General features: G+C 46.4%; 1 protein-coding gene across 1 annotated transcript; it reads right to left on the bottom strand.

Moving 5' to 3' along the window:
- Nucleotides 1-1105: 1105 nt before the first annotated feature.
- On the bottom strand, nt 1106-25543 carry LOC135821652 (neurogenic locus notch homolog protein 1-like). Its single transcript, XM_065334650.1, has 11 exons — nt 25466-25543; nt 24103-24189; nt 21977-22057; nt 21541-21627; nt 20416-20793; nt 17943-18257; nt 8317-8400; nt 6409-6498; nt 5994-6083; nt 4063-4770; nt 1106-1215 (listed from the first exon to the last, which is right to left on the bottom strand). Exons 1-11 carry the CDS (start codon nt 25515-25517, stop codon nt 1106-1108), a joined length of 2082 nt encoding a protein of 693 aa, XP_065190722.1. The 5' UTR covers nt 25518-25543.
- Nucleotides 25544-25979: the final 436 nt, after the last annotated feature.

A 25979-nucleotide genomic window follows, 5' to 3' on the forward strand; every position in this document is an offset into this window, starting at 1 on the left:
ATGGGCGGATGGGGCCATGTGCATATCTGGTACATCCTCTACTCACTACATGACGTATGAAGTTTGGATTTCGTTGCGGCACTGATTTGTGCTGAGAAGGATCACGAGTTGCACACTCTAGGGGGTTATGGCCTCTTGGTATCAGGGACTATGCAGGGCTGGAGCAGGCGTTGCACACTCTGGGGGGCTATGTACTTCTGCTAAGCTTTGTTACAAACAGCAATCTGTGTCGTATTTAGAGCGTGCGACACCTTCGAGTACTAATTTGTTGACCCCGCCAATCAAAGTGAATGGCATGTAGGCTGATACGCGCTGCAAATTCCAACATGCTGGAATTTCCATTTGGGCGCGTTTCCGTATGCATGGCGCACCAAAAGCCAGCAAAATACGCACAAACGCGTGGTTTCACGCGGACACGCACCAGTTGTGACCAGAGCTTAAGTCCGAAGATTGAGAACTTTTCCTCAACTTAGAAACAAGAGTTAGAAATGAAAAAAGAAAAAAACTGGAGCCAAATGACTTGAGCCCAAACTGCCAGATTCTCAGTCAAAGAACTTGGGGAACACATTAAAAGACTAAGTAACAACTGAGAACATCTGTTTATAAATAAGTAATGTAGACGACTTATGTATATACTATGTGCTAGTACAATACACAACAACAAAGCTAAACCAGTTAAGGTATGCTATGTCGGGATCAATCTATTATTGCCCTCCTCATCTTGCAAATAATAGATGCGTAATTACTAATTAAAATACGACATAAATACTCAGCCATAGCGGGTTATGGGATATCAGTCTGCCTCAGATTTTCACTGATCTGAAATTGCAGATTTGAAATTTACAATGGGAGGAAATTATCAGGACTGGAAACACACTTGGTTAGCCAGGCTCTTCACGTTGTGGAAACGTTCCGTTGGAGTAACACCGATTGCATGTGCCTGTCGAGTTTCCTGGACCGAATTGTGGATGCTATGGAAGATGGGTGGGTAAGTGGAAAGGCACCAGGTTAGTCCTGTCGGTAGTATCCCCCCCCCCCGGTTTATGCGTGACTAGTTACAATTACTGACACTTCATGCACTGCACTGTTCATCACCGTCACTCTATTAGACGACTTCGGTTGGAGTAGTTGTGGCTGGGTCACTCGTTGGTTTGGTTATTGGGTAACTGGTCGTGGGTGTAGCAGCCTGGGTAGTGTTGGCGGACTCGTTGCTCTCTGTTGCGGAGAAACAGAGATGACCCACACAAGCATCTCAGCAAAGCAGTCAACAGCATACCATCCACTCTTCGCAAAATCTGATTTCAAAAATTACTATGGAAACCCACCAACATTTTGACTTTAAATCTTCACTTTTTTTGTTCCATATTGCTCTCCTGAACTCATAGTGCTCAGGGTGATATTTGAAAGGGGAACACTTAGGGCCCGGTCCCACGTGCACTGGGGTTCGCTTCAGCGTGGAGGTTCTGCAACAGCGAGCCTGGTGTCGCTCCAGCGAAACCACGTGTGTATGGTCACGCATACAAACAGGGCAAACTCCTACTTCGGCGGAAAATGAGAGTAAAGTGGGCTGTGGTGCATACGGTACGGAGAATAAACGAGGTCAATGACCATCTTGCACGCATTTTGTTGCATGGGCATCATACGCATACAAATTTCTTGTAGTAAGTCCTTATACAGCAGACCGTGGTGTTTTCCGCTGAAGCAAAACCGCAGAAGCGACAGTCTTGGTTCGAAAATTTTGGAGGAAGCGGATTGGAGTTTCCACTGAGGCGGAAGTTCTGCTTTTCGCCGTTGCCATGGTATTGTTCGCTCCTGCGACGTCGCTTCAGCGGATCCACTACTTCCGAGTGCATGTGTGACCGGGCCCTAACAAGTTACGATACAGATGGCACCGAAAATTAGGAATTTCCTCAACTCTGAGGTCACCGGTGCTCCTGCCTATGCAGTCAGCTCAAAACCCGGAAGGTTGTCCCGAGCTCGGTCCGCTTGCCATCAAGAGTAGATAAACAAGTGTGTGCAACTCGCGGATGGGTAGGCCCACGGCAGATTTTTTTGATGACGTAATCTTTTCGACGACGCTCGCGCTGCGAGTCTTTCGGAAAGTTTTCCCTCGTGCTCTTGGCCGGACTTACACTACAAGCCCAGTGCCCAGCACGTGCCCCAGACTAGGCATAGCCTGATTTTGCTAGCAATTATGCTAGCAAAATATCGAAGAATTCTGAAAGGGAATTTACTAGCAAAACGGAGCAAAATATCGATGTGTTCGCTGGAAATTTGAAGATTTTACATTTACACGGTGCACGTGACTCAATTTCGCACAGTTTTAGCAAAACGTGACTCACTTTTTCTCATTTTTGCCAACACTTGACCCACTTTCGGTCACTTTTCCCACATGTGACACAATTTTTTTTGAGGGGCAAAAAGGGAGCAAAAATGTCGAGTGGCCTGGGAAAATGAAAGCAAAATATTAACGATGAGAAAGCAAAATATTGCGGCAAAATATCGAAGCTTCACTGGCAAAATCGGGCTTTGCCTACTCTGCACTGCTCTGCGGCAAAATGCGCGTTTCTCTGAAAAAAGGTGACGCCCACAAAAATTCTGCAGTGGGCGGGGGTATTTGCAGATTGTGCAGGAGAGATCCGGAGTTGCACACTCTTGTTTATCTACTCTTGCTAGTAACTAGTAGCTACCACCATTTCTCTGGTTATTAAAGGTATGTCTTCGCCACCGTATCAATATTACTCAAAAAACTCTTTTCAGGAGCTGTACTGAGGCTTTTAAAACTCTTGTGAACTTGCAAAATCTGGGTTTGCGTTAGGGCTGAAAACCCCTCAATATTCGAACCTCTGTTCTTCTGCCTTCCCAGCTCGAACATCCGCGATGTGAAGAAAATTCAAACTGGAAAACGTGATCCAATCCGCACACAACTTCCGGTCCTTCTGCGCTCGCACTGCACATGAACCATCCTGACAAACAGTCCTACAGCGCAGTACCACAGGACGTGCTACGAAGTTATTTTGCGAATTCCGTGTATCCACACGTAACCATATCCAAAGGTCAGTGGTTAGTATACCTGGCAACCATACCGCTTTTGGCCGGGCCTGTTTCAATTGCGAGGACAGTAATAGCACGAAAGAGCGAACCACAGATACGACCATTTTTTTACAAATTGCGTGTGAGGCGAGCACGTCTGTGAACAGCATGCCCAAGAAAGGGGACGTTCCCTGTAGGTCATAGTTGCATGGCTCGTGCAAAGTAGAGGTCAGAATAGCTTGAGCCTCAGGAATCTGAGGACTTTGAATGACCATTCTACGTTGAGCACGTGAGCCGATGAAAATTTTGGTTGGAGGATACAGAGTTTTGCTCACACGCAGTAAGGCAGCTCTCAAAAAGGCGTGACAGCTATTTTGTTGCTTGTACATTGCATGTAGCAGCAATAGTTTGAGAGCCAAGATCTGTAGCACATCGCATCCATATGCCAACTGGGGGCGCATTTGGTTGGTACGAGCTAGAACAGGATTCACCAGAACAGCGCGTTTGGTTGGCACTGCACCTGTTCTGGGTCGGCCAGAACATGTTCTGCTTGCTAAGGCCTCAAGGCCGGAGCAAACCGAGCAGTTTCACTTTTTCACTGTGAAACCTGGCGGGAACATCGATTTTGGTCCCAAATGATCACGTGCACACACTTTGGGGTTGGACTCTTCGTACTGTACACAGTCACCATGGTGACACATACACATTTTGAAGTATGTACTAAGTTTGGCATATTTTTCACAAAAATGAGCTCTGTTTCTGGAGTACCGTGTAGTTGGCATGGGGCTGCGCCATGTGCACCAGCTGTTCGATCCTGTTCTAGATCGTACTAACCAAACGCACCGTGGACGTACAGAAACTAAAAATGAATTGAAAACGCACACTATGAGGGTAACTTAGTACAGATGATTCGGAGACCTTTGGTTGGAGGAGTTACTTTTGCCCCGCCCCCACTTCCATCCAATATGTCACCGCCCCCGCTGTGCAGCATCTGATGGTTCTGTGGTATTCAGTGAAAAAAAAACTTGCCAGGTGTGGGTTGGTAAAGGCAGGTTGTTACATTTGTACAGACACCGACTCCACCACACTCTTTGCCGCTGTCAGCATCGACCGAACACTGACTGGTGACTCGAGACTGGTCCACGCAGCGTTGCTTGTGGCACACGAGGTCCTTGTTAGCGCCGCTGGCATCACAGCGTGTTCCGTCCTTCACGAGCGATGGGTCATCGTGGTTTCTTGGCGGGGACGCGTACAAACCATTGCACCTGAGTACACCGCCAACACCGCGTACGGGAATAGTTTGGGACAGAACGCCACTACTGGGTTGGTTCTTTCGAGCAACTGGAAGGCAGAACAAACTACCACATAGGGCATCTCCAGCCGCACAGGCTGCATAGGTTCCTGGGGTGGAATTGGACGATTTGAAACCACAGTTACCCGTACGTTCTCCAAAAACGTTCATGATCGCGAAGCAATCCTCAGGAGCTGACCCTTGATCCATATCGTTCCAGACACTCTGACACTGGCCAGTTCGTGATTGGCAAACTCCACTCCAGCAGGATGCTTGACTATTGGAGCAAGGCCAGCCGTTGCGTGCGGTCAGGTCCTGTGGACATGTGGCATTCTCGCCGTCGCAGTACTCCGCCACGTCACAGTCGCTGGTGGCGGCGCGGCAGACCTGATCCCGGCGTGTCACGATGCGCTTGTTCACGCAGCATGGGTCCGTGTCCGCACACCCTACATTAAACCAACACACAACAACAACATTGGTCAGTATGCCAGACATTGGCATAACAGTAAGAAATCAGTCTACGAACCTCCCAAAGAAAAACGTGTGCAGCATGCAAATTATGCCCGCAGCAGACATCGAGAAAAAAAAGATGTGAGGTACTATTTAGGGACTTTCACAGTCTTTGAGGGCACGGCATGACAGATGGAGCAGACTTTTGGCTTGTAAATCCACGGCCAATACTGGTCTTTATGTCGAGATGCTGGACGGGCTTGAGTAGGAGCTGATTATTTCAATCCATTGGACCAGAACACATCCCATCCAACATCTACAACGGCCTGGCAACCCGTTCTATGGGGTCTGGTGATGGCGAAAACTCACATCAGGCGATGTAGTGTGCCTGTAGTTCCGACCTGTTCTAGTGACCACTGGGGAAAGCTTAATTTCTTCACTCCACTCGGCTTACATCATCGACAAACCATTCACGGCGGCTGCAAGGAAGGTCAAACCATTATATCAAGAATCCATAATCCTCCGGAGTGCGCAACTTCACTGATCAGATCTGGGACGAAATCCGTGTTGAACGTCATAGTGTGACATCATGAGTAGGGAAAGTGTGAACCGTGGTTGACCGCGTCGACGCAATGACGCAAGTCCGACCCAAACATGACGTAAATCACGGATTACGCCGTCCCACAACCCCATCCTAGTTGCGCACTCTGCGGGATTATGGACTCTTGATGATATTAATGAGGCAGGGACACTCCACTTCTCAAAATCCGCTGTGATCAAGTCCCGCTTATGTTTCCCGGGTGACACAAAATGGGCATTTTGCAACAAGCCAGGAGACCAGAAGTTGCTGGGGCCGATGACCGGCATTCATGCATGCAAATTGGCTCAACTAGTCCAACCGACGACAGGCAAATCAACTACTACAATGTACCATACTTTCCAGAGTAATCGCCGTACCTGAGTATTATCCGTGCCCAGATTATACCCATCCACCCTTTACATCGCGGTGTATTTAACCACTGGAGTGTGAGCAGCACAGACCTTTTATTTTTTTAGGGGGGTGTAAATTAGGAGTGTGTGTAAAATGCGTACTGTAATCCGAACACATGGCATTACTTTCACTGGACATAGATTTACAAAGCGAAAGAAATGTAACTGCAACATGCAGTACGCACGCCGAAGGAATGCAGCGTATTCGCTTCATTAAGTAGACACTTACGAGTCTGGCACCGGTCACCAATCCATCCTTCAGCGCAGGTGCAGGTGCCGTCTTCATTACAGCGACCCTGGTTCAGACATGTTCTGCACTCTGCACCAGTTATTGTGTGCAGTGCATGACGCACATATTGTTTCAGTGCACAACAAAAATAGCAACAGAACAGCACAGCATGGTTAGTACATGATTCATGATCTTCATTGGGTGCGACACGTCTAAGCAGTTTTTTTAAAAATCCACATTACACAACACCCCAGGTGCACTGGGGGGAGATCCACCACATTCAAACGGAATGATTATAGTAGTAGTGGGTCTGGATCTGTATCAGGGTATGAAGAAACTATCACAACCTCAGCCTTATATGCAATGAGTGGAAATAACTGTTTGCATTGACAAAAATGAATATCTTGTTACCTACCGAGTTGGCAATGTTCTCCGTAGAATCTTGTCGGGCAGATGCATTTACCCTCGTTGTCACACTGACCCTGGTTCAAGCACTTGCAGTCGTCTGTAGAGATACGATATGTTCATGCATGCGCAACAAGAGCAGGGAATGGCAAGGAAAAGCATCACGGCATGCTATGCAATGAGAAGCATGACGGGAGCAATTGAACCACAAACAAGTTACCAGTGGTTGAGCCAGACTGTCCAAGCACCAGATTTCCCAGAGTATAAAAGACACACATCACTAGTTCAACCCAAAAAAATTAAGGGTGAGGCCTATTCTGCGTCAAATTAATTAACGGCGATAGATAGGGTAGTAAAAGTGGGGAGGCGTCCTGTATTTTCATAAACAGTTGAGAGTAGAGCCCACACGCTCTCTTCCATTAACACTGCAATAGTTCAACTCATTTCACAACAATTATTCCAACGTTTCGGCAAATTGCCTTCATCAGGTTCACAATGATGTGCAACCTTCCAAACTATAGGGTAGGTAGCTGCAATTCGTGGCAAAAAATCTGGGTGTGGAAATACGGTCGTGATATCAGCACATGGTTATGTACAGTATTTTCCAGAGTAAAATCCACATTCGAGTATAAAGGCCGATTCACAATACAACTTCTAGCAACGCGACATGCGACTTGTGACACCTGCGACGAGCTGCGACAAGCCGTGACAGCGACACACAGTTCACAATCTTTTTTTCATGTATGCGAAATCCTTATGCACTAGTGTGCAGAGGCCACTCGTCAAGATGGCAGCAAATCCGAGAGTACAAAAATTTCGACTCTGGCTATGTGCGCGGCGGATGCGAATCTCGCACGTGCATGCAAAATCTAGCCTACTACAGGTAGAGCAAGTGTGTTGGAATGATGACCTTTTCCGAGAGAGAATGTGGCTCTTTTTATCCTAACATTTTACTGGCCACGCTCTCCCTCCCAGCTTATTGATACGAGTATCTGCTACCGAGTAGAAGTCTCCATCTTCACAGCAGGCCAGGCAAAAGCGAAACATTGAAATACTTTGCTCACTTGGTTTTTTGGTTCTTTGAGGTGTTGATGTGGTTGTTGTGTACAACTCAAAGTGACAAACTTGAGACCCCCGCGCCACAAAGTTTCGTTTGGCTGTTCAATGAAAGGACATATGAAACCAGGGATAAAAACTATCGTGGCTGCCGGGCAAACTCCTAGTAATGTAATAAACGGGGGTGTGACATTGGTAATTCCAAGGAGAATGTACGCACGGCCATTCCACAACGAAGACGAAACTACGAGCTCAAAAACACTAAGATTTTCAAACAAAAGACGCAGGAAAGAAGACATGGCCGCAGCGTTCCCGTGTAGCCTTCAAAATGCCTAATTTTACTTCGATAGCGGCTGGTTCAGGGCAAATTCAGGCCCAATTCGACCGCGTTGTACCTCTCAGATTCGCCCAAAACACGAGGAAATGTACGGTAGATCCGAATGCGTACGCATTTTGCGTACGGGGACGACTGGCCAGAGTTCATGCACTGCAAACACCCGTGTAGTAGTACTATGCACGTGCACTGCATGAGCATCCAGGGTAGAAACTGTACTCCATTTGTGCATGTCGAACGTCACATGTCGCAAAAGTTGAACTTTCTTCAACTTCGCGGACAGGTGCCTTGCGACTGTAAGCGACAGCTCGGGACAGACAGTTTCTAGTCGCAACTGTCGCAAGTCGCGTCGCAGAAAGTGGTGTTGTGAATCGGCCTTAATTAAGCTGCACTTGAGTATAAGCCACACGCGGATTTTGTTGGTCCTTAAATATAGACATCAGTATACCCCGTTCACCAGCGGGTTATTTCCATTGTAGTACATGTATAATCCACACAGACTTAGACAGTTTTATCCTGCAGTCTTACCCTTTTCACAGTATTCTCCATAGAAGACAGTGCGGTTGCACTTGCAACTCAGGTCCTGGGCCAGAACGCCATTAGCACAGTGCTCTGCGCAGAAAAGACAACACAAAAGGCTCCATTGCATCACTCGCTCACAGTTCGCTACACTTGAATGTTCGCAGCATCACAACACACTGAATTGAGTGGAAAGTCCGGTTAAAAAAATTATATCAGGGCATGTCGGACTGTGGGTGTTGATTTGAATGGTCCATATCAGTGGAAGCTGCAGGTCCATCGCTAATCGGATATTCCTTATCCAACGTCAGCACCCAGTCAGCTCGGCAAGCATTCGGCAAGGACACTAAAATTAATATGTTGCCACTTCTTCCACCACCGAATGTAAAGCAGTTTGTACAGTGGTCCATGCTTCATGTGCGTGACGAGGTATCTTGTCATTGTCGATTTAAGCTAACTCATTTGCTGCTAAGCCAGCGCTGTAGGTGATGCCAATGTATATGATACTCTCGGTAAGGCTCTCAGCCCCATACTATCACATAATTCTACGTCTGCAGGGTGAATAGCACAGAAATGTTTTCTCCCAGAAACAAAAACACAACCTAAATCTCCTTTCATGAAGTAGTGCCAAAGTTTGAATATATTGCTGGGACAGTCAGACCTCGCTTATCCGGTCCTCTTTTATCCGGATCCCTTGCCATCCGGAAGAAAATCGTTGGTTACCGATTTACAGCATATGCAGTGCATACATACAGTAGGTGTGTTCGATTATCCGGTTCCCTCGCCTTGTTTGCAACTATTCTACGCACATACGAAAGTCTACATGCCTCCGGACAAGCAAGACAAAAACAGGCTTCGAGGATAACCAGTTTTGAAACTGTCTTAGGGCATGTTCGTTTGGTAGGATCGGGATCCCGATCCACCGGATCCACTGGACTCGCACCCTTTCGATTGGTCGAATCCGGATCCAGATCCTTTGGATTTGGATCCGGTCAACCCACCTCGGGGAGCAGGGTGGACCGGATCCAACGGATCCTTTTTCGCCAATAAACCTTTCTTGGCACGACAACTGCACATTTGGCAGGACCCAACCCGCGGGAATGCCTTTCCTCACGCCTTACACAGCATAAGTTTGGTTGTTTCATTCCTTTGTTATTTTTTGGTTTACCGTTTCAACCATTGCGTATCCTTTGCTGGCAAACAGCCCTGAGTGGCAGCGAAATTCAACATATGGAGATGCGGAACCCGTTGGATCCATGTAGCTCTTTTCCCTCGGGCCACCAACAGTCGACGGGGAAGTTTTCATCCATTTGTGCCTCGTTCCAATTCAACTCACTCCAATTTTGGCTGTTATTGCGGCTTCTACCACTGCGGCTCATTATGCGGCAACTAGCCCACGTTTGAAGCGGAATTCAACACATATGGACATGGAGATACGGAACCCGTGGGATCGGGAGCCCTTTTCACTCGGGCCATCAACACGTGGAGGTTTCACATTATTCCGTTTATGCTTCGTTCCGATTCAACTCACTCCAATTTTGGCTGTTGCTGCTTCTACAACTGCGGCTCATTGGGCGAAAAATAGCTCACATGTACAACGAAATTCAACATATGGAGATACGGAGCCTGTGAGCGCCCTTTTCACTTGGGCCATCAACACGTGGAGCTTTCACTTTCTTCCATTTGTGCTTCCTTCCAATTCAACTCACTCCAATGTTTGCTGTTACTGCTTCTACAACTGTGGCTCATTGGGCGGCAAATTGCCCAGATTGGCACCGAAATTGCAAACATGGCCGGACCAGACCGGAGAGATGATCCTAGTATGGTGAGAATGACGTGAGGGACAACTTTTCCTCGCATATAAAAAGCATTCAGCAGGAGTAGTATTCACTATCTCCCTCATCTTTCTCGTTCCTGACAATGGCAGCTGAAAGTCTTGCGTCAAAGCCCCCTCAGCCCAGTGGCCAAGATCGTAGGCCTGGCTTCAAGTGGACAAGACGGCTGACGCTGGAACTAATTTCGGCACAGTCTGAAAACGACGGCTTGTTTCAAGACATCAACTGGAGGAAAAAGAGTGTGTGGAATCGGATTTCCCAGCAAATTGCAGTAACATTCCCGGACGAGGAACTACATCCGTCCGCAGAACAATGTGAAAACAGATGGAAAAACCTGATGAAAGCGTACAAAGCCTATGTGGATTCGCAGCAAAAAACTGGGGCTGACCGTAAACAGCCGCCTGCTTTCTATGATGAAATTAATGCTACGTTTGGTTGGAAGCCCAACATCCACCCAAAATGCTGGTTCCTGTCACCAGACCCCCAAAGCGTCCAGTTGAATTGTCGGATTCGGAGGACGATCAGGATGGTGAAGCAAGAGTATCATCCGCTCCGACCACACCGCAAGCTACTCCAGTCCGTCTCAATGCTACAGCAGGTGCATCAGCAGCCGTGGCAACCCCTGCCGCTAATGATGAGGAGAAGGGCGTTTTTGTGCACACGCTTATGTTGTCCAGGCGTCAGGGGCCCAGCCTCCCTGCCCATCCGACCCGCCACACACAACAACGAAACTGAACTAAGAGTTCTACATACTTTCTTGACAAGACGGAGACGGACAGACAAGAAGACCGGACACGACGAGGCAAACTGAAAACTGAAGAAAAAGACTAACATTTATGGCAGCATATGAGCATGCGCGCAACAAAACACAACGTATGACAATGACGTAACCGTTACTTGGATCATGTACAAACTATACATGCAACCAAAACCAGTCAAAGCAGAATGCAAAACAAACCAAAATAAACGAAAGGACCACAACAAAAAGAGCCACGAAAAGTCTTTCTACCGATACACAACAGGCGTAAAGAAGAGGAGAAAGCGGTCTGGAGGGCAGTCCAGTGACGCCCTGGAATGGCTCAAGCAGAAGAAATGTGAAGATCAAACCTGGCAAGAGCATAAGCACAACGACCAGATGGCAATACTTGGCGACCTTACTGCAGCTGTCAATAGGCTTGCAAAGCAGTAGAGGCATACTTCGAAGTACTATTTATTTATGTATCTATTGTGAGTTTGTGAAGAATACAGCATGTGTTTCTACATAACATCCAATGCTACATGCACATACACACACACACACACACACACACACACACCCACCCACACCCACACCCACACCCACACCCACACACACACACACACACACACACACACACACACACACACACACACACACACACACACACACACACACACACCAATGAATCGGTGATGATACTTTGCATCTACAATTATTATGTATCCCTCTCTCAATGATGTATCATTCAAGATACTCGAGTTTGTGCTTATTTCACAGTCTATAATGAGAAAGTACTACCTACGCAATATCGAGTATCATCTTCCGGTTGCGTGTATGTGTGACGCGGTTTGCGTTAAAGCATGGGGTGGCAGGGAAGACTACCAATCACACACTACTGCCTACTTGCACGACACTATTCCTTGCCATTCTCTGCAGTCAGTAGCTGGCACCCAAAAGCTTTTCACACATGCTTTGATTTGAGAACAGTTGCATGGAAGGTAGAGTGTGGAAAGAAATGAGGACCCTACTCAAATACAGCAGAATTATGCGAAGTGAGTAGTAGAAAGTCAATAATTGTGAAAGTCTGCCTTCCTCTGTTAAGCAATGAGATCCACAATTCGGTTGCGCTTGTCTGCGGCACCGGTGTTTGGTTGAAAATACTACGTTGGATTAGGTACATCACCATCAGGTAGGTCTTGAAGAAAGTCACTGACATCGTCTTCGTGCATGATGGCCATATTGTGAAACACACAGGCGGCAATGGTGATATGGGTCGCGTTCTCAACATTCACAATATTTAGATACTTGAGTTGCCTCCATCTTCCTTTCAGCAATGCGAAAGCTCTTTCAATACACATCCGTGTTGACGAGTGCCTGAAGTTATAATTGGTCTGACTTGCTGTGAGGTGACCATCATCCCTGAAGGGAGTCATCAGCAACGGCTGTAATGGGTACGCAGAATCTCCAACGATAAAGGCTTCTCCAGAAAAGAAACGATGAGCATCTTCAGTGACCAACTGCTTCAGGGGACTGTTTTCGAATACTCTGGCATCATGCACAGAGCCAGGCCAGCCACAATACGCACCCGTAAATAGCAGGTTCCTGTCGCAGACTGCTTGTAGAATAACGGAATGGAATTTTTCCTGTTCAGGTATGTCTCAGGTGCCTCATTTGGTGCTGCAATCGGGATATGGCAACCATCAATCGCCCCCATGACGCCGTGGATGTGCTGAGCTGAATGAAATTCTGCTTGCGTCCTCTCTGCACCTTGCCCCTGGGGCCATTATATCAGTAACGGAGCCATGTCCTGCAAGGCAAAACACACACGCCGTACGCTGTGCCATACTGTCGATTTGGATAGACCAAACTTGTCTGCCAGCTCTCTGATGGTGCTCTTACTGCCAAGCCACCAAAGAGTAACCAAAAGCTGCTTGGCCACGGGTATAGGCTTTCCGACCTCCATTGCCCTGCACAGCCATGTGGACAGAATGGGATAGCTTTGTGCATACAATTTCTACTGTTGCACAGTGCAAACGGAAGTGTCCACGAAAATCTGCATCAGACTGCAGAGGCACAACAACTTCGACGTAGACCCTCTGCCGCGGAACTGATACACGTCGAGGTGTTCGAAATCCAAGGACTCCATTGAAGCCAGGTTGGTGCGACAGTACATAAAATCATCAAACAAATCAGACGGTATCTCCTCACTTTGCAGGATTCTGGCAACTACCACAGCTACAAAGCCAACTAGGACACAGATTTTCCGTCGGCGAATCTCATTATCTCCTTCGTCCATGATGCTTGCTACCGAAAAATGGAACTGCACAAGACCTCACGAGGAAGGAGAACAACAGCTAACTTCACAAGCTACACGTGGAATGGAATGGAAGTGGAACAGCGGCTTTTTATGGACTTGAAATGGTCCTATTATGGAGGCGACAACATGATCCCAGAACCCTGCTTGCTCACGCTTTTAGATTTGAATTTCAAAATATATTACAAAAATTGATCTGTACCTTGACAACCTTGGCAACTTTCAATCGCCATTTTTGTACGTCATCATTACGACGACCAACTGTGCTAGCTATCGTTCGATTGGAGCTGGGAGGATCCGAGTGATCCAAAATCGGGATCGGGAACCGGATCACATCAGTCGAACATGCCCTTGTTGATAAAATATTTTAGGATATTAATACTACATTAGAACAACAACTCTGCAAAAGACTCAGCTCGGAAGCCGAACTTCCAGGCCAGACGAGTATGCGCAATCAGCTGGTAACACTGCTCGTACAACAAAACACGTGATATAATCACGACACCCGTATCCATAAATTATATTACATGGATGCGGGAGTGGTGCCATCACACGAATAAGAGCAAGAAAAGAACCGTTTAGCACGTGTCGCACACAGCAGACACTACAGTACAGTGTAATGCAATGCAAAGAAGTGAATCATGCCATGACAATAAAAATAATATAAATTCAGAGAGTGCAACATACATTCTGAACACGCCTATCCGGATATATTTTTGTGGAAAACGGGTGTGGCACAGTTCACGTTGGCACATATATGTTTGCACAGGACATGTTGGCACAGGACATGCTGGGACAGGACGTGTTGGCACAGGACATGTTGGCGCAGGACATGTTGGGACAGGACATGTTGGGACAGGACATGAGGGGACCGGACATGTGGGGACCGGACATGTTGACGCAGGATAATTATGTTGGTGAAGGACGTGTCGGCACAGTTGTTGTTGACTTTTATTTTACTTCACCAATTGCACAGGCATGATTGCCTTCTTACCGCCCTATGGGTTCGGTTCTCACAGAAAGATGAAGGAAATTATATGATATTAACTGGTTTGAGGGAAAGAGACTATATGAGGAAATGTATAGAGATAAAGACATGCAAGCGGTATAATTATTATTATAGAAATGTTTGTTATGACATTGTGTGGATGCTGACACTCAATTTGTGTGAATTTTTTAAATTGTGATAACAAATAAAATGTAGTGGAAGCATTTCATAAGAATATATGTGTGAACATTGGCAGACTTAGAGTTTACAAGTTACTGTAAGACATGTATATATAACGAGGAAGCAAATCTAACGTTTTAACGGATGACCTTTCTTCGTTATAATAAGATCCGTTGAGGCCGTACTGCTTCATATCTGGTGTGTGTGGATATGGCAGAATACTGCAAGATCGTTAACATATCTTCTCGTTAACCTGTGAATTTTGGACAATCGTTAAATTTGCGACTCATTATAATAACATGTCTTACCGTAAGTACGTCAATATCAGATAGGGCTCTCTTGAATTGATCGGCAGCAGTTATCAATCTTACATCAGCCGAGAGGGCGTTCCATGCAATACTGCCGTGAAACATCATACTCGAGCGACCAGCAGGCCCGCGAAGGAAAGGGACTTGGAGCAAGTTGGAAACTTGGCCCCTAGTGATGCGCTGATCGTTTAGCAAGGTGTTTGGAGCAGTCGTTGTAAAGAGTTGCTATAGGAGTGGGCTACAATATCCATTGATACAGCGGTGTACAAAAATTAGAACTTTCTGAGTGTATGTGTGTGTCAAGCTGACAATAATAAGAAGTGCCAGAAGCGGTGCGCGGTGGGGGTGAGAAAGCGCTGTGGCAAGGTTGCACGAATGCCTGCTTTGAAACTCTTCTCCAGACATCCAAGCAACTTGGCAGAAAGCCCAGGAACAAAACTATTAGAACCATAGCATAGCTGAGAGAGGACCATGCTAAGGAACCAAGTGCGTCTTGCGCGCAAACTGAGTCATTGACCATGCCTCCAGAGCTGGCCAATGGTCCTAGCAGTCTTGCGGCTCAGGTGTGCAATGTGGGGCTTCCAGGACAGCTCCTCATCGAGTATTACCCCGAGATACTTAGACGAAGGTGTGACAGCAAGTTTGTCAGCATGGCAGAACACCTCAGGCTGTGTGTCATCTGCGCCACGGGGCTTTATGAAGAGAAGCTGAGTTTTTGCTGCATTCAGCAGCAAACCAATATCTTCTAGCCACGTGGCAAGGCTTGTGATGCCGTGGCTGAGGGTTCGGCATACTTCAGTGGGGTCGGTGTCTGAGCAGTCGAGAGTAATGTCGTCCGCAAATTCTTGGTGGTTTACCGCCGGTGGCAGGATCGTGCTCAATGTGCTAGTGTACAAGACAAATAGCAGGGGACCAAGAACGCTGCCCTGTGGGACACCACGAGAACAATAAACGGCAGAAGAGAGATGTCCTTGAACTCTGATCTGCTGGAAGCGGCCTGAGAGGTTATCGGCAAGCCAAGTGAGTGGGGTACCAGATATGCCAAGAGAGAAGAGTTCAGTCAGAAGACGCTCGTGCTGAACTCGATCAAACGCTTTCGACATATCTACGAACACAACTCCGGTGTACTCTCGTCGAGATTTGGCTAGAGACCATCTGTTGACTGCAAGGACAAGTGCATCCTCTGTGGAGCGTTGTTTACGATAGGCAAATTGGCCGGTGGGTAGAAGCTGGGCTGATTCGAGATAGGTGGTGAGCTGTTTCTTTACAAATGCCTCCAGAATACGGGAGATGATGGGTAGCAGGGAAACTGGGCGATAGTTTGTAGGTGAGGTTGGGTCGCCATCCTTAAACAGAGGGGTGACATGTGAGGATTGGAAGGTGGAAGGAAGTTGGCCTGTTCTGAGCGAATAGTTGATAATTTTGGTGAGATTGGGTGCCAATATTGAGGAGAACTTGTGTAGGAGTAGGCCAGGCACACAATCACTGCCAGTCACCTTACTTGGGTCCACAGAACTCAAACAGGACTCGACGGCAGAAACTGCGACTGGCTGGAAAGCAGAGAAACCACATTGTTGGGTTGGTCCCAAGGGAGCTTGAAGAGTGGTGGGACGCGCTTGGTCATGTACGACACTACCAAATGTTTCACTGAGATCCTGTAGGGATGCCTGTGGGACCTGGGCTTTCTTTTGACGGCCAGTTACAACATTCAACACTCTCCATAGTTTGCGCTGGTCGCTCGTTCGGCATTGTTCAGTGAAGAACTGGTTGCGCAGTTTCCTGTCGAGTCGACGGGCCATGGCCCGAGCTTCTCTATGCTGATCACGCAATTGTACATTCGCTTGATCTCTCATGAGGAGCCGATGTAAATGATTACGTTTACGAACTGCAAAAACTAGCTCATCAGTCAGCCAGGGGCAAGGGCGGCGTGCGCGTTTACGCTGGGGTACCAATGGTGCATACTGGTCTAGTGTGGACATGATAGAAGAAGTGAAAGAATGAACCATATCATGGATATTGCTGTGGCTTCAAAGTCTTGCTGCTGTTTCCTCTGGAGGTCGATACTGAAACTGCCCCAGTTTACTCGATGGAGACCTCTGGTGGTTTTTACTGACGATGACACGTGGTGGTGTGTGTGAATGCTCAACCGGGCCAGCACAGCAAAGTGATCACTTATGTCTAAGTGTTTTGCTTCACAGGTACCATCCAATGGGGAGGATGAGAGGAACAAATCTAGCATCGTGGATGATGTTGCCGTGACTCGGGTTGGAGATGTAACATAATTGCAGAGAATGTAGTGGGAAAGTATGTTGTACAAAGGGGATGCAGATGGAGAAGTTGGATTGCTAAAATCAACATTGAAGTCGCCAAGTACCACAGTGGACTGCTGACATCCCTGAACAGCTTGCCCAATGTTCTGATCCAGTGTGGTCCAGTAGGCAGCAGAACTATTTGGCGGCCGATAACAGCAGCCGAGGAGCGTTCCATGTCGACCAGGGGCTAGAATCTCCAGCCACAGCATCTCTAGCTCGCACTCTAAATCGGCCCGTTGTTGAACAGCCAGTGACTCCTGACAATACACAGCAACTCCGCCACCTCGCTGATCAGGTCTGTCTCTTCTGTATAGCTCCAAGTACGGGATGGACAACTCCTGATCGGAAACATCCGGGGTCAACCATGTCTCGGCTATCGCGAGAACGTGAATGCCTCGTGTTGAGATGAACGTTTGAACTTCTGCTACCTTCCGCCGAACACTACACACATTCAGAAATCCCACACTGAGTGACTGGGTCGAGGAGGTAGGTGGTGCTGTGGGTGTTACATCATAGTTATATTTCGGCACAGCAGACATTGGCATAGCAGATGTTGGCATATGATATACTGGCACAATTACTGTTGTCCCAATCTGCATTGCCACAATGCATGTTGGTATAAGTCATGATGGCACAGATATGTTTGGACGAAACCTGTTGACACTCAAGGCATTTTCATAAGGACAGATTGCATGCCTTTTCACCGGCCGGTTGTGCCCAATAAATCGCTCTGCAAAAGTGATTTAGGTTGGGAATCTTCTTGAAACATTTGTTGGGATGAGGTCTTTCATTTATAAGGCAAATCAAAGGCGCAAATGAAGCAATGTTTTATTCCTCTGTGTCCGCAACCAACATGATATGCTATTTCGTTATGTTGGTTGCAGACAGAGTAGAATAAAATATTGCTTCCACATGGGCAGCCATTGATAAACCCACTCTAAAATATAATTATCACTTACTGACACAGAGGATGTTGGCGTGGCGATTGATTGTGGAATTTTGAAATGGATTACTGCGATTTCTAAACGTTACAGTTATGTAATGGGAGTTGCCATTCACTCGGATTGGTTTGACGTGGTAAGGTGCGTGCCGAAGAGCCAATCTATCTAGCCAGCGCTCTCTTAATACATGGCCATGTGCTTGCAGCCAGTCATAGGTTATGAGGTGAAGTCCGTACTCCTGACATGCCTCCTCTGCAAACTGCTCAGTCACGTTGGGTTTCAGTGATGGCGTGGCTGCGGCGTATACCGAGTCATTGTAATGGAGCCACTTGGCTGCAGGACAAGGGCACATACAGTAGTGGGCAGATAATAGGTACATTAGTAATGAAATATACTCGAATAACGGGTGCCCTGGACTCTATAGTCGTACTCAATGAAACCTTGTCTGATGGCAGTGTCAGTGCAATGAACTAAAAAAAGAAGGTAATCGATAACCGCTTTGCAGTGATCGTTTCAGCCCTACCCTGAGTATTAGCCGGGCACACACACACACACACACACACACACACACACACACACACACACACACACACACACACACACACGCACACGCACACGCACACGCACACGCACACGCACACGCACACGCACACGCACACGCACACGCACACGCACACACACACACACACACACACACACACACACACAAGGAGAACGATGTCGAAAGAAGAAGAATGAAGGTTGCTGCTACTCAAACATCCCGATGAGCAGTATGCTTGCTATACCTAAAGCTGCATGTGGCTGGGAAGACCTCAGTGACCAGCAGTACGCCACTGTTGCAAACCACTCAGTGGTTCTACCTAGTACAGTTGCTCTCGGTGAGACCCGGCCCAGCGTGCAGATTTAGTGCCTTCAACTTGCGCGGCCATTGACGCCGTGGAAGTGGGACAAATGCGGCCGCGTACGCATGTACAATACAATGATGTAATCGGAACTGGTCCAGGGCAGCCAGCTTTGCACTTTGGGTCTATTTTCACCGAGCGCAACTACACTTAAAGCAGTGCCGGAGAAAGAAGTTTTAACCAAGCTATGAATAAACCGTACGATGCCGACATAATAATGTGATGAACAAATTAACTTTGTATCTTTATAGTTGTAGTCTCTTGGGGCCCGTTTGATTGGTCGGATCCAGAACAGGGGCGTTTAGAACAGGGCCGTTTGATTGGTCTGCACCGGTCTGCTCTAGGTTTGTAGTGTTCAGAACATGTTCTGACCACTCCGACCCCAGAGGCTGGAGCAGCCAGAACTTGTTGCAAAGCCCAATGAGAACCTTACAGGACTACGCAATGAGTTTCGTTTTTTGTTTTGATTCGAATAGATTTTGGCATGTCAGTGATTACGAAAGGGCGTGGTGATGTACATGGAGGTCTAAGTATGATTTTGCACATTACACGGCGGTCCTCACGTCCATGATTGATTTTTTGGCTGTCTTCGAAGCTTCTTCTCCGGTTGTAGTTGCCTTTCAAGTTTGTTTTGCCTTCGCATGTTGAGCAATGTAAACATCTTTGAAATCTGTGGAAATTTTGAAGTTCGCGGCATGGTGAGCTTTCATGAGTTCTACAATATTTCAGGAAAAATTTTCGCCGTTCTGTTTGATTGGTAACTGGTGGTCTGACTGCTCCAGTGACTCTAATCTGAATCCGGATTCACCAATCAAACATGCCCTTAGTTTATTTCCTTCTTATCCTGTAGTGTTTTGAGAAGAAGGGAACGAAACTGGCTGATGGTATGTTCCCGCGTAGATGCATACGACGACATGTTATTTTTCTAACGAACAAATGGAATAAAATATGCAAAGAATATTTCATGAACGTCCCAGTTGTCACCGTTATGCCGGGTTATGACACAAGCATAGACATGAACTGTTTCTTAGCAGATGGGGTGAATTGGTAACTCGCGTCTGGGTCCGACGCCGGCTAGATCGGTAGGTTTTCCCATTGGAGTGGGAAACCTAAATGTAGGTTGTAATCACTCTTGGCATCGCCTCTCTGTGTCAGTCCTCTAGCCCTGTCAATAGACATGTATAGCATTTTACCGTTCACGTTCACTTCGACCGTACGTCGGCCTGTACCATTTTGTGTGTGTTTTCAAGACACTGGTTAGCATTTCGGTTTCTGACACAACGATCGACTTGTGACATACCCTAGTTGGAATCTTACCGTTTCGCTCTTCCGCTAAACACAGCTTTCTATCGTCGAAACGGTACCAAACCAACGGTATTTTGGGTGTTGGGTACGAGTACGGTTGGATTTAGAGTGAACGGTTAAATGCTAACCATGTCTACACACACAACAAACCGGTACAGGCCGACCATCGCAAATCGCGTGAACGGTAAAATGCTAACCATGCATAGTATTACTTTCTACCCTATGGTTGCTGGCTACTGAGCATCTCTCTCACGGGTTCATTTGATCACAATCCAACAGCCTACCTTCGCAGATGACATCATGATGGCTTGTTCCATCACTATCATACAATTCTTTAGTCAAACTGTTCTTGCCCTGCTGGTATATGAGATGTTGGTCATCCTTCTCGAAAGATGTCCATATTGAAGTAGGGTTGCTGTAACCGCTCGTCACCATCTCGTTGAGCAATGCTCCCATGCAGTCGCGCACGCCAAGCGTCTGATTGGTGAAGGAATCATGGTCTACCACGTTGTATCCTCTTCTTGTGCACATCTGGCGGGCATGCATCAAGTTCGTTTTCTTCTGGCAGCTGTCATCGTCGAGGTGTGAATGACACGGCAAGCTGGCGAGAGCCATCCAGGTGTACGTTGCGTTATCTGTACCCAGGCACTTTGTCTTGAAAGCTGAACATAACACAGTACACATGAAAGGCACAGTCAGGTGAAGTAGAAAGCACACATAAACAAGATAAACACTTCCTAGGTAGCGGTACCATAGTTCAATTGAAAATTATATACCTATGCAAATACCACTCACCCATTTAGCTCCATTTCCTCCAGCAAACTGACTTTCCAGCGCACTTTCTCTCCGGGTATCGTTTGACCCACAGTTCAAGACGAAACATTTCATTTTGTCCTCTCATTTCACCTTGATAGACTTTCATCATCTTGACCTTGTTGGAAGGATCAGACCTTAGCATATCCATTCTAATAGCTCTCAGCTAAAAACTGCGTTCGATTTTAGCTACGTGGTAATGTAGAGTCACTCTACCGATAGAGGAAGAAGGTAGAGGTAAGTGGACGAACGCTATTCTACCGGATTTATTAGTTTACACGATATGTACGTGAAATGTTTCTATTTTGTATGGAGTTGTGTACAAATCCTTGATCTTGCCGGAAATCCCGTAGCTCTACCAATTTCTACCGGTTTCCACCAACTTTTTCCTGGTAGAGCCGGTAGAGGAAAGTAGAATCCACACTTTTGACTTGAAGTTTTGACTAGAAGAAACGAACGCCTCTACCGAAAGAAATAGTTTCTACCCAAACCTGTAGATCAAAAAACCAACGTCTCTTTAATGTGTACAGGTATTCCCACATTTCACAGAAATATGCCAGCAAACTGGAATTCACTTCATACAGCATAATACTCACTATGCTGACACTTGTCTCCATGGAAACCGTTCCGGCAGTTGCAACTGCCATCGTCAGTGCACTGACCCTCATTCAAGCAATTACATGCTGCAGCAGTGATTGGGAATATTCACGCATTTTCCAAAAAAGCACAAAGAGAGGAACAGAAAAGCGGGTTCTTGACATGTCCTTGAACATGATAACATGGAGACGTTAAATTAACTCTTGACAACAAAATAGCTCAACTCATGAGAGTGACCAACTCCCCATAAATATGCATTATTTATTCCACATGAATAGAATAAAGAGGTAGAATTGGTTGGAGGAACTGGCATGAGGACACGGAAGTTTTTTTCTTCTTCTCGACTCCGAATACAACATTCCAGCATGCATGAACCCATGGATCATACATTATTTGACACGCAGGCATATTACAGTAGCTTTCTTTAGCCCTTACCTTCTGTGCAGTTGGGTCCATCTAGTCCCGGTTGACATTCACACACTTTGCTCTTTTTCACCCAGGGTTCCTCGCACACAACTGCATCCATCACATAGCACACACCGAAGAGGAAGAACACGAGAGAGTGAATCAGCCGGAAACGGAGTCAGGCAGACTAAAGACAATTATAAAGTAAAAGAGGCTGGACCAGGGAAACTTGGATAAATCTGGGTTTCGATCATAATGGCCTTCTTCCAAAAGATAGAATTGCTGCTGGAAGGTAAGCACTCTTAAAGCAGGAATGACAAGCAGCAGTTTACAAATCAGTGCTATCAGTAGATAGCGTCAATTATCATCACTGCTCTGCACACTCAGACAATTGAAACTTTGCTAACAAACAAAATGACGACAGAAGCACAACGTGACATGACCAACTTAAGACAGAGGGTGGTAATAGGTTTTTCATTTGATAAGACCAGACCAAACCAGAGCATTTGCAGACGACAGCACGAACAGTTCACAGTTCAGGAGTAGCACAAATTGCTATTTTGGAGTGTGGCCGGAGAACTGTTCGTGCTTTTTTGTTGTGTCATTTAGGAGTGAAACGAATTCTGAATATTCTGGAATTGTTCCTTTGGATAACAATTCCAAGCATTCGGTTCAGATCTGAATACATAGTGTTTTGGTTTTGGACATTTTGCATGTGCAAGTAAGGCTGCGTTTACACGACAAAGCTGGGGGTGAAAACGCAACAAAATCCTTTCGGATGCGTGGTTCATTTACACGGTTCGAAGAGCATAACGTAAAAGTTGTAGACCAAAATGGAAGAAAACCAAAACGCTGGCCAAGGTGGAAGAATTTGAAAACGGAAATGTTCTGAAGGATAAATTTGAGTGTGTAAACAGTCGAAACGGTATGCTGGCCTCGTTTTCCGTCACGTTTTTTTCGTTTTCGGCCGTTTACACAGATCCGGCAATCCAAAATATTGTTTTTACAATTTTCGTCATGTGACGAGTGTTGTTTTGTGGCCTATTCCTGGAGTGTGATTGGTGCTTCCACGACAACACTTGGCACATGACGAACGTTTGCGGATCCTTTGCTCCCGTGTAGACGCGCGAAAACGATACAAACGGAGACCACCTCGGATCAGCTTTGATCATGTAAACGCACGAAAACGAAAGAAGAAATGCGGGACCGAAAATGGAAAACTGGCCGTGCATTTTCATGTAAACGCAGCCTAATATTGCAGTCATTGACTTGGTCCGTGTGAGGTTATAGTTTACAACATTAGAGAGGTTCCGCTCAACATAATTAGTCGATGAATGGAGAGTCCCACTGCATGCGGACCTGTGTTCCGCCTGATGGAGTTTTCGAATCACGTACCTGCCCTTGGCAGCTTGGAACGCGGCAGTTTTTGACCGGGTCGACCTGGCTAGAGAGTCCTAAATATGTACCACTAACGTAAAGTTGCTCAGCTTTACGTAGTGCCGAACTTCTCTATTAGGGTGCTGTAATTTCACAAATTTTCTGTGTACTTTTATTTTCGGAACTTTCGGTGCGTCTGTTTCATACATAAAATTTCAAGACACCAAACAAACACTAACACACATAATCCAATAGGGAACTGCTTCTCTGTACCGAAAATTTCTGTCCACCTAACCTAGCCTGTTGCCCTCATGCCGAAAATATTGAGAACCGAAAATTTCTGAAATTTTGAGTAACCTCGAGTACATGGCAGTAGAATGCGGTGGTTGGCATGCTGGGAAAGGGGACTATGGCTCACAAGGCTGAACCAGACAGAACTGTCTACATATTCTTCAGTGATGTGAGAACAAACAAACTATAGAATATCCGGTATCCAATTTGAAGAACGGGTTGGTGCTACTTCGGCGATACTTATTCAATTCGTTTACAGAATATTCGGTACGATTTAGAATATTCGTTTCACCCCAACACTCCTATTTCAAGCGAGCACTCAAAAAGACCAGTATACATGTCCTAGTTCTCTGTCACCCCTGTTAAAACTACCGCGAAGCCTACTCGTACACGTAAGGTAAAGGGGAGCCCACTTTTACATGGATGTACGCTCTAAAAATCCCACGCCAGCCATATGAAATGAGTAAAGCGAATTCGCTTCTACTTACCGAGTTGGCAATGGTGGCCGGTGAATCCCCTAGGGCAGCTGCATTCACCTTTGTCATCACACTCACCTTGGTTCAAGCACTTGCATGCTGCAACAGGCAGGGAAAAAAGCACATGCATGGAGTGAGTGACGCAGAAATAATGCACGGGAGGTCACTGTGTAGTAAGTGGCCCCCGGAGGCAATCACGCACAAACTCAAGTCAAAGCACTCACTTTCTAGCTTTACAAATAATCGTCACAGAAGAAATATTATATACACACTTGGAAAGCAAAGAGAGTAAAGAAGCAACAATAAAGAAGAAAGGAAGGGAACAAAAGTTCGACAACCTGCAACCATGTTCTAGGTCCTTAACCAATAAGCAATCTACGAAAACCGGTTGCCAACAAAATTCTAGAACCTTCTGGAACATTAGTATAAATAGCCAATCACATTTCACAGCTCAAGAACACAAACAAGACACAGGGGATGTAGGGATGGCTTCTTGCTAGTGTTCATCCCTTTCTCTGGAAGGTGTGTGTTCTGATAAAAACAACAAAAACCTAATGCAGGGCGGTAGCGACCACTTTCGGACTGGTCTCAGTTGGACATTTTACCCTTTAAAACTTGCAGTTAAGATGATATGACCTAAACTTGGAGAAAGTACTTTTTTCTCGTCCGTCTTGATGATACTGCAAAACCATTAGATGATGGAGACGGCCTTGTGACGTCTTCAGGTGGCGAAATGCACGGAAAAACCTGTCTAATGTGGAGTTTGTGGCCGGAAGAATAGACAGTCGTGTGGCAAAGCACTGAACCTGCACCCTTATCATAATCCAGGAAAGCCAAGATTGTGAACCGTTAGGGCTTAGAAGCGCACATTACAGGCTTCGTTTCCTCGCACAATTGTTTTGGAAACTAAAAACATTGCTGGCTATGGGAATATAAGAAATCTCAGGGACAGATGCCTTCAAGGTTTTCGCAGCCATCTCCGACTCTCGATCAACATGAAGCAAAAAAAAAACCCTGTGCCGCCAGTCTGTCCCTGAGAGCCCTACATATAAGGCACAGTACATGCAGGTCTCCCTAGACGGTGCTGTGTACATAATGCACATGGTACTGCGCCCAATCGATCGCTGAACTCCCATCAGCTCTCTAGAAAGAGAAAAGGAAACATCGGCCCGAAAAGTGGTCCGGTGAAAGCAGGACCAACCGGACAGGTGGCGTTGCCCCCTGTAATCGCTTGCACACACATACACGCACCTACACACACATACACACACAAGCACGCACATACACGCACATTCAGATATGCATATGCGCACATACAGACACATACACACATATACACACACATGCACACAAACCTAATGGCTTGCTGTCTTACCCTTTTCACATTCTTCACCGTAGGACATAGTGCGGTTACATGCACAACTCATGTTCGGTGCAAGAACACCGCTCCCACAGGACTCTGTGCAGAAAAAGACAATAAAAGTCAATATTGGATTACTCTTATGCAGTCTATAACAGAGCTGCCACACTTGGAAGGAGAAAAATCTGACGGGGGTCTGGGGGTCCCCCGGGTGAAAATATTTAGGAAAATGGCTTGCTGTTGGGGTCCCAGAACACATTTTTAACGGTCAACACATTTGCATTTTACAGCTACATGTACATGTACATGTACAATGACTGGACAAACGCGACCTGGAAGCGCCGAATGGCCAACTGGACTAAAAAGTGCTCAAAATAAAATCGGTCGGTTTGTCCGACAGGGGATCAAAAATCGGACGATTTCCAAAAAATCGGAGCAAGTGGCAGCCCTGCTATAACACTAGAATGGGGATAATAGCTTATCTAAAAAAAACCTGTCACGCAGTATTGAAGGAACAAGACGACTTGTT

This window comes from Sycon ciliatum, chromosome 7 (genome assembly GCF_964019385.1).
Source record: "Sycon ciliatum chromosome 7, ocSycCili1.1, whole genome shotgun sequence".
Taxonomy (NCBI): domain Eukaryota; kingdom Metazoa; phylum Porifera; class Calcarea; order Leucosolenida; family Sycettidae; genus Sycon; species Sycon ciliatum.

Bases quoted from the DNA above. Each gene is read 5' to 3' on its own strand.
- LOC135821652 (XM_065334650.1), bottom strand. From the start codon at position 25,517: ATGAGTTGTGCATGTAACCGCACTATGTCCTACGGTGAAGAATGTGAA. The intron at 20,794-21,540 runs GTGAGTATTATG...TGTTATGTTCAG, and splicing joins TGGAGACAAGTGTCAGCATA to CTTTCAAGACAAAGTGCCTG. The intron at 6,084-6,408 runs GTAGGTAACAAG...TAACTGGTGCAG, and splicing joins CGGAGAACATTGCCAACTCG to AGTGCAGAACATGTCTGAAC.